Genomic DNA, 16,194 nt, shown 5'->3' on the forward strand with positions numbered 1-16,194 from the left:
TATGACACTAATAAGTGGATGGGCTGTAAGTGGATCCAGTGCAGGCAGCCCATTAAAGGAGATTGTTTTCTGCCTAGAAATAAAGGATATTTCCGTGCAGAGAGGTAGGGTAGAGTTTTCACCCCCTTGGACATACATACAGGCTATGCTTAGCCTGGGGGCAAAGCCAAGATGCACAGTGATATCTGGATATTGGAGAGGGCCAGATCATGTCCCCTCAAAAGGATGAGACTAATACTGTCCCCTGGATGAACAGCAGGGACCAGAGGGGTGGCTGACATGGCTCAGCAGAAGGTACCTGGAAAGTGCCAGTGGGAGTATGGGAGGGAGCAGAGCTCCAGCACAGCCTGTCTCGACTGCTCCTCCTCAGTGCTTTCAAGTGGCAAATGCCAGAGAAACACTTGCAGATGGCTGGAATGCAGCTCCAAGGGGAGGGAGTGACATCCACAGGGTGTCTGTGCTATCATGGCCCTGACTGGCCACCAGCCTGGTGTTGGGTTTCCTCCCTGCCAGCCTGGGGAGCCCTGATGCCCCCAGACCAGGCAGTCCTGATGCCCCCAGACCAGACAGTCCTGATGTCCCCAGACCAGGCAGCTTCCAACACCCTGTTCATTTACAGTGAGGTCAGATCTTGGCTATCCCAACATCCTGAGGAATGAGGATGCTGTGGGCAGTGGCTGGGAGCCATCTGATTCAAAGTAGAAACCAGTCCTTTGGCAGCACATGCACTTCTTGGCACAGGAGTTGAGCAAGTTGGAAAAAGCATTTTGGGTGGGTTGTTTTGGGTTTTTTCTTTTTTTGCACCACAGTTTTGGTCTATGAGTATGTGTTGCAGAGTGGCTGTAAAACACCTCCCAGCACAGAACGAGCTGGTGCTGCAGGAAGCCAGTCATGTAGGACCCTGGGAGGGAGCAGCTTGTGGGAGAAGGGGACACCTCCTGTCCCCTCCACAGCCTGGCTCACCTGGCATCTGCTTCACTGTAGTACTCCCTGGCCACGATGTCCTCAAACAGCTCCCCACCGGTGACCCTGCAAGAGAACAGGGGGAGCTGGGCCGACTGAGAGACACTCAGCCCTTAAAATCCCCCCAAAAATGTCACTGCACCATGCATGGCAGGAGAACCAGGGCTGCAGCACAGGGACCTGCCCTCTGCCCGGCTTGGGGGACCCGAGTTTGGGTCAAACTCAGCCTGAGGGAAGGGCTCGGGTGAGGTGGAGGTTGTGTCAACCTGGGGGAAGCACGGAGCTGCCCCTGGGTTAGGGGATGCACTGAACCATTACTCACAGGTCAAATATCAGGTAGTGGTGGCCCTCTTCGGAGATGCTGTCATGGAGCCTCACTGCAGCAGAGACAGAAGGGTTATGGGGTACACCTGGCTCCCACCCCGCTCTCTGGGAATGCCTTTGCTCCCCTTTGGGCACAAGCAGGAGCTGGGGAAGGGCACAGCAAGGCTATTCCTCTTCTATTGCCACTGGCTGGCTGGGGGTCCCAGCTCATTAGGGGACCCCAGCCATGGCCCCAGCCTGGGGCAGTCGTGCAACTGCTCAAAGGTCACATCCAAATCGGGGACTGCCCCGGGGCTGCACCTGGCCAGGGTTCCAGGCAGCTGCTGGGCTATCTTGGGCACTGGGCAGGCTGCAGGCATGGGTGTCCCCAGTCCCATCAGGAGAGGTGCCCAAGCAGAGGGAGAGCTCAGCAGGGAGCTGAGCTGACAACTCTGGCACCCACAGGGCTTTTTTATTTTCTGCTCATGACCTTCCTTTTCTCCTTGGGAATCCCCAGAGGATGAATTTCCCCATCTCCTGGCACCCTCTGCCTTTGGGCACAGCCCTTGCCAGGTACAAACCTGTCACCCTGCAGCTGCGTGCTGGTTATTCAGGCTCAGATCCCTGCTCACACCTAGCAGGCAGGTGTGCAGCAAGGGGACAGGTACAGAAACAGGTAAGGTGGATAAACAGAGACTTGTCCAGCATCCTCTGTCCCCCACCTCGTATTTTGTTTGATTCTCTTGAGACTATGAATATTTAATGTTTCCTCTCTCTCACCTGGTTTCAGCCTGATACAACTTTCAACGTATTTGAGAATGCTGGGAATCAAGGAGGAAAAAAAGAGACATTCAGGTGAGAGATTTTGTGGGAGTTTTTACTCCTAGCCCTTTTACTGCATCTAAATCAGCTGAGCCCTATATGGAAACATCCTCCAGACTCAGTGTGAGCCAGAGGAGATAACAACCCCAGCACTGAGCGCAGACTCTGCACTGTGTCACTCTTATCTGCCAGGCCAGCAAACACCACTTCACCAGTCCTTTTCCTGTCTCCAAGCTCTGTGGGCCAATCCAGCAGCTGCCAAGAGCGTGTTGCCAGCAGTGTCACCTCACCTGGCCAGGGCACAGAGCAAATGAGGTCTGATGGGCTGGTCAGCATCTTTTCTGTCTGTCTCTCTTGTGGTCTTGACTACTGACACAGCTTGATCATCTTATTCCCCAATTGTCCCTCCCCACTGCTGGCCTCTGCAGATATCCCTTGTGCTCTGACATCTGTGTCTACTCTGTTTTTCTCTGTCATACATCCCCAGCTTTTCTGCCTTCCTCTGCTGGAAGAAACATATTTCCTCCCTTTTCATCTTGCCCGGGAGGGATTTGGGGGTATCACTGCAGTGATCCCACAGAAGCCAAAGTATTCTCAGGGGGATTAGGTGGGTTTGGTGAGGATAGGACCATCATAAGCATAAGCACATGGTCTGGATATGTTCCCTGCTTGGGGGAGTCCCAAAGCCTGTGGCTGCCAGGAGCCAAGAAGGTATAAGAGGGAGCAGCTGCTCTAAATATAGCCTGATCCTACAAGTATCTGTTACTGACCATAGTCAGAGAGAGCTGCGCTGGCCAAGCCACTCCACTCAGAGCTGAGAGCCAAGACAGGAGCAGGACTCAGCTTCAGAAATGAGAGTCAAAGTACCTGGAGTTCAAACTCCAGGGCAAGGTGCAGCCAAAGTTTTCCCAATAAAGCAAGACTCCCATGAAGTCTTGCTACTAAGGCTCTCCTTAGTATATCAGCCAGTGCTGTGAGGACCTGGGGACCTGGGCCTGCCCTTGACCGCCCATGCACAGCTTTCCATGTGAGGCTCTCCAGCAGGCACGGCACAGAGCACAGGTTGGTTCCTCCAGGAACTGCAGCACGGCATTCTCATGGGAGATGGAAGGACCCCACCTCGCTGCAGGGAACAAGGGGACAGCAAAGCCCTTGGCAGCTGGGGTGCTTCCCCCCCGGGCAGGGCTGGACAGGGCTGTTGTGCCTCATCCAGCAGCAGTGCCTCCTCGTCCTCAGGCCAGGCTGCTCTGCAGCGGCACCACTCGCTCCAGCTCCTGTGTGGGTAAGGAGCCGCCTTTGCTGCACGGAAGGGAAGCTGCGAGCCCAAGTTTCCAGGCAGCAGGAGCAGTGGAGGGGGGTGAAAGGAAAGAGGGTGTGGGGTGGGGGGTGGAGAAGAGCCTCCTGGGTATAAATAGCAGCACATTGGGCTTGTTAGCATCTCATGCTCTTAACCCCTTCCAGCCTTTGCAGCTCTGAACCTGCCGGGTTGCAGCCGAACAGCGAGGGGTAGTGGAGGGATGGGGGACAAGGACAGGGACGGGTGAGGTGTTTCAGTCCTTGGAGACCTTGCCAGCCCCACGGGGAGGTGGTGGAGAGGGAAGGGTGGAAGACACTGGTGGGAAAGAGCTGTGGCCAAGCTGGGAACCTGGGGATCCTGGGAACCTGGGGATCCTGCAGGTGCTATCCTGCAGGTCTCATGTGGTGAGTCCCTCTGGGTTCAGTATTTCTTCCTATTCAAACACTTTGCAGTGGGTTTCCTTCGGGTCCCGGCAATCCCCGCATGTATTTTGGTGCAAAGAGGAGGCAGGACGCTCCAGAGGGACCCCTGCAGGACAGCTCCTGGTCCTGCGGGAGCAGAAACTGGGGAACGCTGCAGGGTCCGGCACCCCGGCAATGAAGGGGAGACCTGCCACGCAGCCCTGTGCCCGAGGCAGATGGAGGCTGACAGTCTTTTTTGGAACTGAAATATTTATGGGACAGGAGCCACATGGCTCGTCCCAATGGCCCCGGATCTAGCTCCCTGGATCTGCTGCAGCAGCTCCTGGGGAAGGATGGATCCAGGTCACCGGAGCAGTGAGGGGGCCAGGGAGGAGCTCAGCCACAGGGGAACCCTCCCAGCTCCCGACTGTGGGTTGAGAGGACTGCAGAAACCACCAAATACTTTCCCAGCAGGATCTCACTGGGGTTGGTACATCCTGGGGTGCAGCAGAGGGAAGAGGGGGTTCATCCAGACTATCCACAGGGATCGAGAACCTGCATCAGCATCACTTCCAGGATGGAGTTTGGGATTTTTTATTTTTCACTGCAGTTTTTTCCCCTCCCCTCTCTCTCTCTCTCTCTCCTTCTGGCCTATTTTTGTCTTTTGCAGGGGCTCAGGAGTTTTCCTGAAACAGCTTTTCCGAAGGAGGCTACTTTCAGATGGACGGTCGGTGGGAAAGTCTTCGCTTCCCCCCCGCCATCGCTCCTCCCACACGCCCCGCGCTGCTGCTGCTGCTCCGAGCTGCAGCCGCTTTTTGGAGCATGCAGAGGAATACGGCACCCGAGCCAGGGGAGAGCAGTAAAAATAGCCTCTTGCAGCCTCCTGGGGCTCCTCTTCTCCCGGAGGGAGCTATGGCCAAGTGGGTTAGTCCGGACCTACATCAGTCCCCCTATGCCCAGTGGGGGCCTTTTTATCCATGACCCCGTTTGAAGATGGTGTTTCCCGTGAGGAAGAGGAGGGATGGCTCTGCAGATCAATCAGGCAGGACGACACCGAGCCCTTCTCAGCCTCTGGGACAAACAGAGGCTGCAGACAGGGCTGGAGTGTGGATGGAGACCCCCCCAGCCCTGGCTGGGACATGGGAGGGCAAGAGGGAGCAGAGCAGGAATGGAGCACCAGCAGTGGAGGTGCAGGGTGCACTTACCAATGTTGGGGTGCTTCAGGAGACGGCAGATCCGGGCTTCTCGTTCCAGCTTCTGGTGATCTGAAAGAGGCAACGGCCCTAAATTAGAATCTGAGGAAGGGAATCAATTATTCTCAGTGGAGGTGTTGGCACAGGAAACCTGGGGGGACAGAGCTGCTTTTTTGCTAAAGCCCCTCAGGCACTGATGCTGTGGGCAGTCTTGGGTTTGGAACGATCCCTTGCTCTCCCCTCTCCCTTCTCTTCGCTGAACAATTGATCACCTCTCAAATACCCTGGATTTGTCTGGGTTATCCTTGCTGGCAGCGCTGTTCCTTTTTCTCCTATTCATCCTGGCACAGGCAATCAGCCAGGACATTTCTGGCCCCACATTGTACAATTTGAGCAACTGAAGGCAGAGTGAACCAGTGAGAGGTGTCAGGATGAAATGAGGCTATGGGCTTCACTCCCCCTCCTCATCGTCAGCCATTCCACACCAGGGCTTTGCTCTCCTACACTGCAGAACCCTATCTCAGAACCAGTGCCTGTCTCCAAACAGGAAGCACAGGTCCCACTCCCCAGCTTTCAGCAGGCTTGGGGATGTGAGACAACAGAGCTCTGGGCAAAGCAGAGCTGAGCCAAAAAATCCTCCGCCTTGGGACAGCTCAGAATCAATCTGCAAATCATTTTCTTTCTTCCTCTGCGCTTCTCTCCTTGCTCACACCTGACCCAGCCACCCTGCATGGAGGTGCCTGACTGGAGGCATTTTGTGCAGGAACTCAGCAGCCAGGACAAGCGAGGATATAATTAGGGCTGCTGTCTCTCAGTGCTATCACTGCTACCTTGCAGGTTCACACCCTGGAGTCTCGCTCTGCATCAAACCAAACCTGGGTCTCTCCGACCGATGAGACATGAGAGTGACACAGCCCCTTCTCTGTGGGGCTGCAGCCTTCCCCAGGGCCCAGCATCCTGTCCAAGAGGCACCCTGGGGCTTGGGGTGAGTTTTGCAGCCTGTACTCTGTGAGCTGAAGGCTGAGATAACCTTGGTGACCTCATTCAGCTCCCCACATTTCCTTCCCAGGGTGGGACAGTGTGACAAGGAGAGGTTGGAGTTCAAGCTGTCCTCACAACTAAAGTCCATTGTGGGGTGGATGACAGGGATGGGATGGAGCATTTCTCTGGGGAGGTGGGTCAGAGCCTCTCCTACCAGACCCAGCTCCTGCACACACCCAAACCCCATTTTTCCTCTAAAAACTCCACCATCTCTCCTCCTGGCCCCTCTGTGCTGGCAGCCAGGAGGATGTCTAAAGAAGCAGACCATGACTGGGGATGTTTTGCAGCTTCTTTCACCTTCTCCCCACTTCTCTCCTTCCTGCCCTTTGTGTCTGGGGAAGCTCCATCCTCCCTGCCAGCACTGCAGAAATGGGGAGTTCCAGACCATTAGCCAAAGTCACTGGTGATTCTAGCTGGTAGAGCAGGGAAAATAATCCCAGTGAAACTTCTCCAGGGGACTGCTGGGCACTGCAGGGACAGCACAAACCCCAGGAGAGAAAGGAGAGGGGCAAACTGCTGGAGGAGGTGAGCGGAGGCAGAAAGGAGCAAAGGGAGGGTGGCTCAATCTGCTGCTCCAGGCAGCCCTGAAAACTGGGAGGCGTTTGCCAGCTGGGGTACACGGGCAGGAGCCAAGGGCTGAGCCCAGCACTGCACACCCTGCCCAGAGCCCAGCCTTTGGCTTTGAAGGAAGAAAATGGTCTACATCTCTGAAGAGGGGCAGGGGTCAGTGCTGGAGGACCTGAGGGGCTCAGTGCCGGTGCTGAGGTACAGAGCACTCCCTTTTTGTGGGAGAGGTACTGCGACATACTGGTTTAATTCCAGGTCAGAAAGGAGCTCGTCACTCTTTTCTGCATTTCAGTTTTGCCTTCGGAGGTCAGCAGTGGAATTGGGAGAGACACCGAGGGAGGTTAATTAAACCCTCCTGGCAGGGTGCTTCCTCCCAGCACACATCCTGCATTCCCGACAGCCAGGGAGGAGCCGGAGCGGGGACACGGCATCTGCTGCCTCATCCTTTCAATCCACCTCATCACAGCTCCTCTGCCAGGTGCCTGGGGGCACAGGGGTCCCTGGCTTGGGGCAAGGGCTGGTTGATGACTTCTGTGCTGGCTCATCTCAGCCTCGCTCTGAGGAGCAGCTGGGATAGAGCCACCAGGACAGAGCCACCAGCACCTCTTCCAGCAGCAAACAGCAGATGTGCTCACCAGAGCAGATGGCAGCGAGGGGTGAGGGCCCATTTCCAGGTAGAAATGAAGTCAAACCCTCACCTGAAGGGATGTTCCCCTTTCATTGCTGTCGGTATATGAGTAAAAAAACTTACAGACCCCAGAGCAGGGATGGGGTGTCAGCAGGGGCCCTCTCAGAAGGGCCAAAATAGCTGTGCTACCCTGTGCCCAAAGCTGGCAGTGGTCTGCCTTGTTGCAAGGCTGTAACCATCATTTTGCTGCAATGTGTGCAGGGTGGTGGGGGTGTCACAGGGACAGGAATGGGCTCCTCTGGCTCCTGAGGCAGATTGGGGTCTGGGAGTTCCCTTGAGCCTTGGCACAGCCAGGCTGTGGATGCATCCCTGTGATCAGATGGATGTGGTGAGCAGCCACCAGGACACCTCCTTGGGACATTCACCCCATCCATCGAGGAGCTCAGTGTGTACCACAGCCAGGACAGGGTGGGATGGGGGGGTCTCCATTGCAATCAAAGACCCCCTCACCTCATTGCACATCATCCCAGCACCATGCAGAGGGGACAAATCCCCCACTACATGAGCCCTGCTCACCTCGTGCCTTCCCCAAAACGCCCTCAGTGCTTACCTCGGGCAGAGAGCTTCTTGGTATTGATGATCTTGGCCGCATACTCCTGTCCTGCCAACACCTTCACGCATCTCCGGACGATGGAGAAAGCGCCCCTGGGAACAGAAGAAGCCAGAGGTGAGCGGGCACAGCTCAGCCCTCAGGTGGCTGTGGGGTGGGGACAGCCACAGCATGGGGACAAGGATGGGGATGGTGATAGGCACTGACTGGGGCAGGGACTTGGGCAAAACATGGAGGGATCTCAGCTGGCTTCCTGCATCACTGTCCTTGAGGCATGATGAGAGGAGGCACATGCAGACCTTTTCCTCCTCTTCCTCCTGGCTTTGCCCTACCTGTTGCCAGGAGGGAAGGGGCAGTGATTTACCGGGAGCGCTGGTTCCCAAGGGAAACCACAATGGCTGCAGCTGCCACGTAGCTCTCGGCAACTTCAGTCTGTGTGGCTCTGCCTGTTCTAGACCTTTCAGTCACAGCAGGACTTGGAGCTGTGAACAGTGCCAGATCCCCCTCCCTGCAAAACTGTCACCCAGGCAGGGACAGCCCAGGGGACCCTGTGAGGATGGAGCTGGACAGGAATGGATGCTGTTGCACGTTGCACACGCACGAGCCAATGTGCAAAGCTCTCCTGGGGTCTGGCAGGCGAGCAAGCACGAGTGCTTGGGACACTCCAAAGACTCCTGTCTGCCCTGGTACCCCAACCCCCAAGTCCTGCCAGCTCGTGGCACTGCCAGTGCCGGCGCAGTGCTGGGAGCTGCAGCACTGCAATCACACACACATGCACGCTCCAGCCCTGCTGAGCACAACCTTTGTGCCAGGTTCCCTTTCCTGCCAAACCTCTCCAATCGCTAAAATAACAACTATCAAAAGTAATCCCACCTCCTGCCCCACCTTCCCCCACTCCCCTTCACCCCACTCCAACTCCCTGCCGAGGAATAAAAGGCCGCGGGCTGGCGAGAGCGGCGGATAATTGATTTTAGCGGCGGGGGTGGGTGGAGACAGGCAATTTGGGTTTGAATGTGATTTTTAGGAGAGCAGGCGAGCAGCGGGTGTGGAGGGATGGGGATGGAGCCCCAGCAGAGCTGGCAGCCCACGCACCCAGTGCTGCCACGCAGAGCATCGCTCACGGCACGTGCCAGGCAGGAGCTGGGGGAAAACATCCTGGTGCTTCCCAGCTTCCCCGTCCTGCCATTTAATCCTGGCTGCTGAAAGAGCTGAGCTGTTAATATCCCTGAATCCTGGGGAAGAATTAACTGGAAAGGGTGGGCGAAATATTTCATATCCAGCTTGCCTTAGGTAGGCAGCCCAGAGCTATTGGCAGTTCTGTGGTCTCGCTCTCTTCATCCTGCTGGGAACCCCATACTGAGGAGAGTTTGTGGGCTCTTGTGGATCCCTGGGACTCATCTTCTTTATTTTTTTTCCTGAAGACTTATGTGATGTTTCTACAGGTCAATCTGCAGCAGAGAATGCAGCAAGCAGGGCTGTCCCTCTGCCCCAGCTCGGGGTTTCACTGCAGGACCCAGCATGAGACTGGAGGGCTGTAGGTGTCCCAGATCCACGGGAGGCTGGGAACCAATGGTCACTCCTGGTCCCAGTGTCCACAGCCACTTGCTCATCTATTTATTTGAATTGAACAGCAAAAAAAAAAAAAAAAAAAATGGGGAGCCACGGGAAGCGGCTGCTTCACTCCCCCAGCTGCATTCCTGGCTTTTGGCTTCTCTAGACCTTCCTAACAGAAACCAAATGTCTATTTGTGGTCTATAAAGCATAAGCAAAACGCTGTGTGCCTGGAGGGTGGGTGGAACATGGAACACTGGATGCAGGTGCAGGATACCCAGGGGTAAAGCATGCTTGCCATACCCCCATCCTTGTTCCAGTTGGGTCCTTCAGTGGGTCTGCATTAGCCAGGAACCCTCCACACTGAGAGTTTGACCCCCAGCCAGGCTCTACTCCCTGTTCCACTCAGTCCCATGTAGGATTTTTCCAGCCTAGAGGGAAAAAAGATCCCCTTTTCTCCATCTAAATACAGCATCTTCATGGGAAAGGCAGCATCCCCTTCCACGCCAGGGGCTCATGGAGCACTGCAGGCAGTGCTGGGAGTGCCAGGCAGGGAACTCAGCCCCCCTGAGATGCAAGAAATCCCTCTGGAAGGAAGAAATCATCCTGTTCCCTGGCCATGGGCAGCAGCATGTCCCTTTGCTCCCAGCATGCTGGATTTTTGGATGGGGACCACCCCAACCCTGGTGACAGCTGAAGACCCCATCCCTGCCTGGCTTGCACAAGACAGTGTGTCCCAGTCTGAGCAGGGGACGGGTACATCACCTGCAGGACCATGGCCACAGACCGTGTTCTTGTCTGGCTGCCAGCACAGGGTGATGTTGGACCCACAGCCCAGCTCAAGCCCTGTCCCTGCAGCCCCAAGCCCTGGCACTGCTGAGCCCCAGCCCTGCAGCCTCTGTCCCTGGGTCCCTAGGCCAGCCATGACCCCACGCCTTGTCCCCAGGGCCTTCCCCACCAGCTCAGGCAGTGGCTCTGCCACCAGGATGCTCCGCTTCTCCCTTTTTCACACCTTCCCTGCCAGCGCCCGGCTGTGCTGCTGCCGCCCTCCCTCTCTTCAACACCTCCTCCTCCTCCGAGGCATTTTATCTCCTTTCTAGAGAGAAGAGTGTGGGCTGGGGATTTTTTGTTCCTCCATTTTTTTTTTTCCTTTTTAATAAGCCCCCTCTCCTGCAGCTCCGGGAGCGGAGGGGCTGATCCTACGGCTCGGCACGGTAATTGTCTCCAGCCTCTCCCTGAACCTGCTGCGGGGGCGGATTTGGAGGCGCCGATGGAGCTGCACTTCATGTTTGTCCTACTCCGGGGGGCCGTGGGCAGGATCCTCTCCCTGTCCCCCCCGCTGCCCCCCGCCCTCCGCCTGATTCCCTCCTGCAAGCGTGGGGGATCGGAGCAGCCCTGCACTCGCTCAGCTTTGCGGGGGCTGCCGCAGGAGTGGGTTTTCCCCAGCTCCGTGTCCCCCGCTCGGGACAGATGTCCTCCCATGCTTGCGAGGTGCAGGGATGTGCCAAGGGCTTGTGCCTCGCTGGGCACACTCTGCAGATCCCCCTCGCCATCTCTGCCTGCTCCCAAAGCCGCACCATTAGGTGTGTGGCATCTCAAACCCCCACCTGCCCGGCTGTCAGCAGAGAAGCAGGGTGGGTGCAGCAGCCTGGCACCCAGACCTGCCGCCCTGCCAGCCGGGCTGGGGACACACTGTGTTCCCCCCAAAAGATCGCCCCAGTCCCTTGGGGACAGCAAACTCAAGATGGACCCTCTCTGCTCCGAATCCTTGCAGGACGCTGCTCCGAACCTGGGTCTTGTGTGGGGAGAGCTGCTCTGCCCAGCCCTGCCAGGACAGACCCACCCCGACCGGCACCCGGAGCCTCTCTCCGGAGGAGACGGCACTTCCCAGCGCCAGCAGCTGCCGCAGCAGAGCAGAGGTGCAGCACTTCGTCCTCATTTCCCTCTCTAAGCCCATGAAGCAGAAATTTCCCCATGGGAAACCGCTGATTTTTGAATGTGCCAGGATGTGCTGGAAACCATCCCAGTGGAAAATCCCCAACCAGCCCCACATCACCTTGGCTAAGCTGGTGAAGCCCCTAACTCGGCAACACCTCAGTGCTGCTGTTGTACCTGCCCTCTTGAGTGCATTGAAAAGCTGTGGGATGCACTGAGCTGGGGCTGCTGCCCCTGCATCACCCCAGAACTGGGGTGGTCGGGGGTGATGCTCTCAGGGGCTGGTGAGCTGCTGCGCCAGCTTTGCGCCTTTATTCCTGTTAAAATGCATCTGTCCAGGTGGTTTTACACCACGGTGCTGGGCAACGCAGGCAGCCCCTGAGCCTGGGTGCTCAGCCCTCCAGTCAGCACCCGCCCAGCAAAGCCTCGCAGCCCAGATACCTTCAGGAGCCCTCCTGATCCTCCCCCATCACCCCCGGCCTGTGAACTCCCCATCACATCCCCACAGCCACCTCTGCACAGCCAGAGCCCCACAGCCTCAGCACAGGCACGGAGCAGCCACTGCCTCACCTGCCCCCCTCTGCCACCACCACAAAGCCCTAGAGCCCCGAAAAGCTGAGAAAAGGCTGGAAAAAGCAGGTCCCACATCCCACCTTGCCATCAGCTCCCCAGTGCGTGCCCATCCCCCTGCCTGCAGTGCCAGCTGGGGCTGTCCCCGCCACAGGGACCCACTCCCCAACCCAATCCCCTGCTGTCCACCAGCCCCTCTCTGTCACCCTGATGCCACAGGGATGGATGTGAGTGTCCCAGGATGGGTGGGGGTCCATTTGCCTCCACGGAGCTTCACTTTGTAGCAGCACCCCGGTGCCACAGTTTGGCTGGGGAATGTGAGCAGCATTCAGCCAAGCCAGTACAAAGTCCTCCTGTCTCAGGCTCTCCATTTCCCCATCTCTGCCCTCTCCCTTCTCCCTCACCCCCATTTCACTCGCCCACGTGCATGTGGGCACACTCTCAGGCACAGGCTGCTCTGTGCCCGGGCGATGCAGGGCTGTGGGGTTGGAGCATCCCTGTGCCTGTGGATGGACAAAGCTTCCCCTGTGGGCACCCTGAGCCCTCCACCACGCTGCCAGCCACTCCGAAGGGACGGCAGCCACACGGCCCAGATTTACACACCAGCTCCAAAAAAAGGCACAGAAACCAAAACAGAGGCACATGTCTGCTCACTCCTGCGCCCGTCTTACAGCCACACGCTGGGCGGGACGGGGAGCATCCCTCCACACGGGGAACCTGGCATCCCCTGCTCCACCCTGGGGTGCTCAGTGCTCCCCAGGATCCCCTCGCTGTGCAGAAGCAGTTCTGTTTGCACACACACACACACACACACACACACACACACACACTCACACACGCACTGATCAAGGCACACACACACACACCTGGACCAGGGGAGCTGAGCCCTCCCTCGCAGGAAAGCAGGGTCAGACAGGGCTATGGCTCACCTGCACTGGGACAGGGCTGGGGAATATCCTGGATCTTTCCAAAAGCCACCAAGAGTCTCTGGGGACTGCCAGGCAGACTGGGTCTCCTGCAGGTCTAGTCAAGCCCCGGTGAATCCACACAGAGAAATTCCCAAAAAAAGTGTGAGGGGTGCCCACTGGTTTAGCTTTCCTCCTCAGCTGTCCTGCCCCTCTGCCCGGCTGGAGAACTTCCCAAGGGAGCTCACAGCCTTCTTTTCTGGGATCAGCTTTTCCATGAGAGGGGCAGCCGAGCCCTTCCTAGGCAACTCCAGACCTCTGGGGTGTCCCAAGCCCCCAGCCAAACCCCCATCTGCAGCCCCTGAACTCAGGCAGGGACAGAGAAGCAGGTCTGGGGCTGGGAACCCCCATCCTCACTCGCGTGCCCTCTCCGATTCCCACTGCATTCTCTCCATCTCCTTTCCCTCACCTCCAGCAGTTCCCAGCACCGCTGAGTCTCTCTCCCAGCCAGGGCACAGCCCCGCTCTGAGCATCCCAGCCCCATCTCCAACTTACTTGCCCAGTTCCTCAAAGAGCTGGTACTCCTCAGTGAAGCGATTGCAGGTGATGGTGGCCATCCCGAGGGGCTGGAAATGCTCCCTCCCGGTGCGGAATTTGGGGCAAGCAGCTCTCCTCTCGCTCCCTCCCTCTCCGTGTGCTCCCGGGGCTCTCTCCTCGCTGAGGTAAATAAGGGAATATATTTGATTGACAAGCCCAGAGATAATGATGAGGGCAATTTGTCTTCTCAGCTTCACAAGCCTTCGTCAGCATCCCCGTCCCCATGGTGACCACCGCTGCCAGAAACGCCCTGTTTCTGTTGCCGGGGCAACTGCTTCCCAAACCCGCCGCCCTCCGTGGGGACCAGGGCCCTGCTGGGGACCCGGCCCGGGGGCTGCCAGGGGTCACCCACCTGCTGCAGAAAGGGGGGATGTCTAAAATGCAACTATTAAAGGCAAATTAAAAGCTTTGGAAGTGGTAAAATAACTGGGGCAAAAAAGGTTTCCATGGAAACTGTGGTTTCCATGTTGCAGGAGGATGCTGTCACCCCAGCAACTGTTTATCCCCCCCCCCCAAAAAAAAAAAAAAGAAATACAGGCCCTGCTGGTACCTGCAGCAGCATTCCTGGGGGCTGGGGGCTGTGGGATGGGGACACGCTGTGGCAGGAGGGAGCAGAAGTGTGTCAGGAGAAGCTGGAGAAACCATGGCAGGTCCCCAGGTCCCCACACCATCCCGCCTTCAGCCAGGGTCCCCAGAGGGGCTGGCCCTGCTCACACTGCAGGAGGGGCTGGCTGCTCCCCACTCCCCCCTTTGCCACTGCATTCCCCAAGGGCCCTGGGGTTCCCATGGAGTAGCTCCTGAGGGTCCCCCCAGAGAGGGTTGAGCAGCCTGGCCTGAAGAACAGCTAGAGGGGACCAAAAAAGGCTGTGTCTCTGTGGTGCCCAAGCCAGGGTAGAAAGGGGGAAGTTTCAAAGTGGGAATAGGAGGAAGGTCTGGCCCCCCCAGTCCTTGGACTTTTTTTGTTGCTGAGTTGCCTCTCTACTATGCTGAACATAAGAAAGCACAAAAAGCACAAGACAAGTGGAGTTGTGAGGTCCAAAACCTCAGGGAAGGAGTTTCCCTCTGGGTCCCCACCAGCCCTCACTAGGGATCCAGCACCACCCCCTCTGTCTACATCACCCCTTGCACTTTCCACCTGCTGACTTCCCCCAGAAGAGCTTTCTGCTAAGCTTTTGTCCCGTTTCTGGATGATTTTGCAGCAGCAGGACCCTCATCACAACAAGAGAAGGGACTCCCTGTGCTGGCTGGGAAGGCATTGCCTTTGGCAGCTGAGATGGATTGAGTTCCCTTTCAGGCTGCCATAGAAGGGTTAAAAGGAAAAAAAAAGGTTCTAACCAGACAAAAATAGTGAGAAATCTTTGAGAGGGGAGAGAGGAGGAGCAGAGAGGGAGAGAAGAAAGGAGGTGGAAGTGGAGGAGGACAGCAAGTGGTGGAGTGAGGAAGAGGAGGGGGAGGAGGAGAAAGGTCTAATGGCTTTTCCATTAATTGCACCATTACCCACCTTCATCCCCACCTTGCATCCCTGCATCCCCCCTCCTGTCTGGTCCCATCCAGGGGACCCTGGTGGCAGAGCAGGGACTGATTCCCAGCCATGGATGGGCACAGGGATTGGGCCACGGTCCCCAAGGGTTGGTGACTTCCAGACCCACCCTGGCCATGCCCTGGCATGGGCAGAGCACACCAGGCACCCTCACTTGGGGTACAGGCAATGCATATGTGCCATCTGTGCCCTGGGGACATGACAGTCCCCAGAAAATGCCTCCAGGCACCTGCACAGCTCCTCCCCATGTTGCTCCCACAAAAAAGGGGGTTTCATTCCCCCGCCAGGGCTGTGCAGGGAGGCAGGGGGCTGCTGTGGGGGCCGGTGCATCCGTATGTTTGTGGGAGTGCTCTCCTCCTGCAGCGTTTTGCTGCCAGCGCTCAGCAGCCCCTTGGTACCCCAGAGGCAAGAGCAAGAGCCCCCCACTCCCAAGCCCCCATGGGCGCCTGTGGGCAGCTCTGTGCCCCTGCCTCACTCCCACCTCCCTCCCACCCGCGCTGATGTTCGTGTCCCCGTGAGCTCCGCAATGTGACCTGCCCCCTCCCCGTGCCCACCCCCACGCTGCCACACGTGCTCAACCCCACACGCGTGACTCTGCGTGCTCCCGCAGCCAGGGGGAGGGATCTGCCCCTGCTGCACCCCTGACACTCCAATCCCTCATCCGGGCAGGGAGTGATGGCAAACCCCTCCATGAGGACCCTGCCTCCCCAGGGTTCTCCTGCCTGGCAGAGACACAGCTCTCCAGGAAAAGTTTCTCCCTCTCTGCTCTTCTCTCTCTTCAGGTTTTGTTGGTTTTTTTTTTTTTCCTCGACATTTTTCCTTCTGAGGGTAAGGGGGTGTCAGACTTCTGCATGCTGAACAAGCTCTGCTTTGCTGATAATGTATTCCCAAGCAGGAGCTGCTGCGTGGTCCCAATCCTGGGTGCCTGGGGACAATCTGAGGGAAGCAGGAGCTCTGGGTGGAACCTTCCACCTCTGGGCTGGGGGCTCCCCTGTAGAGAGGAGTAGCACCAGCCCTCTCCCAGAGGCCTCAGGATATTCCTAGGATGTGTCTGTTCTCAGCCAGCCCAAAATTTGCTCCTGCAGGACTTTGGGAGCCATGCTGCTCTCTTGCTGCCGTGCTCGGGTCTGGCCACCTGATGGAGACCTTCATCCCCAGTGCTCCCCTCCATCACTAGGCTGCCTCTCCAAAAATCCATCCTGCCCTCCACACTCTGCTCCAGCTCTGCCTGCAGAGCTTTGGTCTCTGCATCCCAGCACGAGGCTGCCCCA

At 57.5% G+C, this 16,194-nt stretch overlaps 1 protein-coding gene across 1 annotated transcript in view; it reads right to left on the bottom strand.

Moving 5' to 3' along the window:
* The window catches only part of CAMK2A (calcium/calmodulin dependent protein kinase II alpha), a 34,872-nt gene extending 20,404 nt beyond the window's left edge, over nt 1–14,468 (bottom strand). Inside the window, exons 1-5 of the mRNA XM_063413174.1 lie at nt 13,342–14,468; nt 7,826–7,920; nt 4,992–5,051; nt 1,286–1,340; nt 964–1,029 (exon numbers count right to left, since the gene is read on the bottom strand). Coding sequence (XP_063269244.1) covers nt 964–1,029; nt 1,286–1,340; nt 4,992–5,051; nt 7,826–7,920; nt 13,342–13,403 — 338 coding nt within the window. The 5' untranslated portion in view covers nt 13,404–14,468. The remainder of the gene's footprint in view (nt 1–963; nt 1,030–1,285; nt 1,341–4,991; nt 5,052–7,825; nt 7,921–13,341) is intronic.
* Nucleotides 14,469–16,194: the final 1,726 nt, after the last annotated feature.

The sequence above is a fragment of the Prinia subflava genome, chromosome 16, assembly GCF_021018805.1.
Source record: "Prinia subflava isolate CZ2003 ecotype Zambia chromosome 16, Cam_Psub_1.2, whole genome shotgun sequence".
Lineage (NCBI taxonomy): Eukaryota > Metazoa > Chordata > Aves > Passeriformes > Cisticolidae > Prinia > Prinia subflava.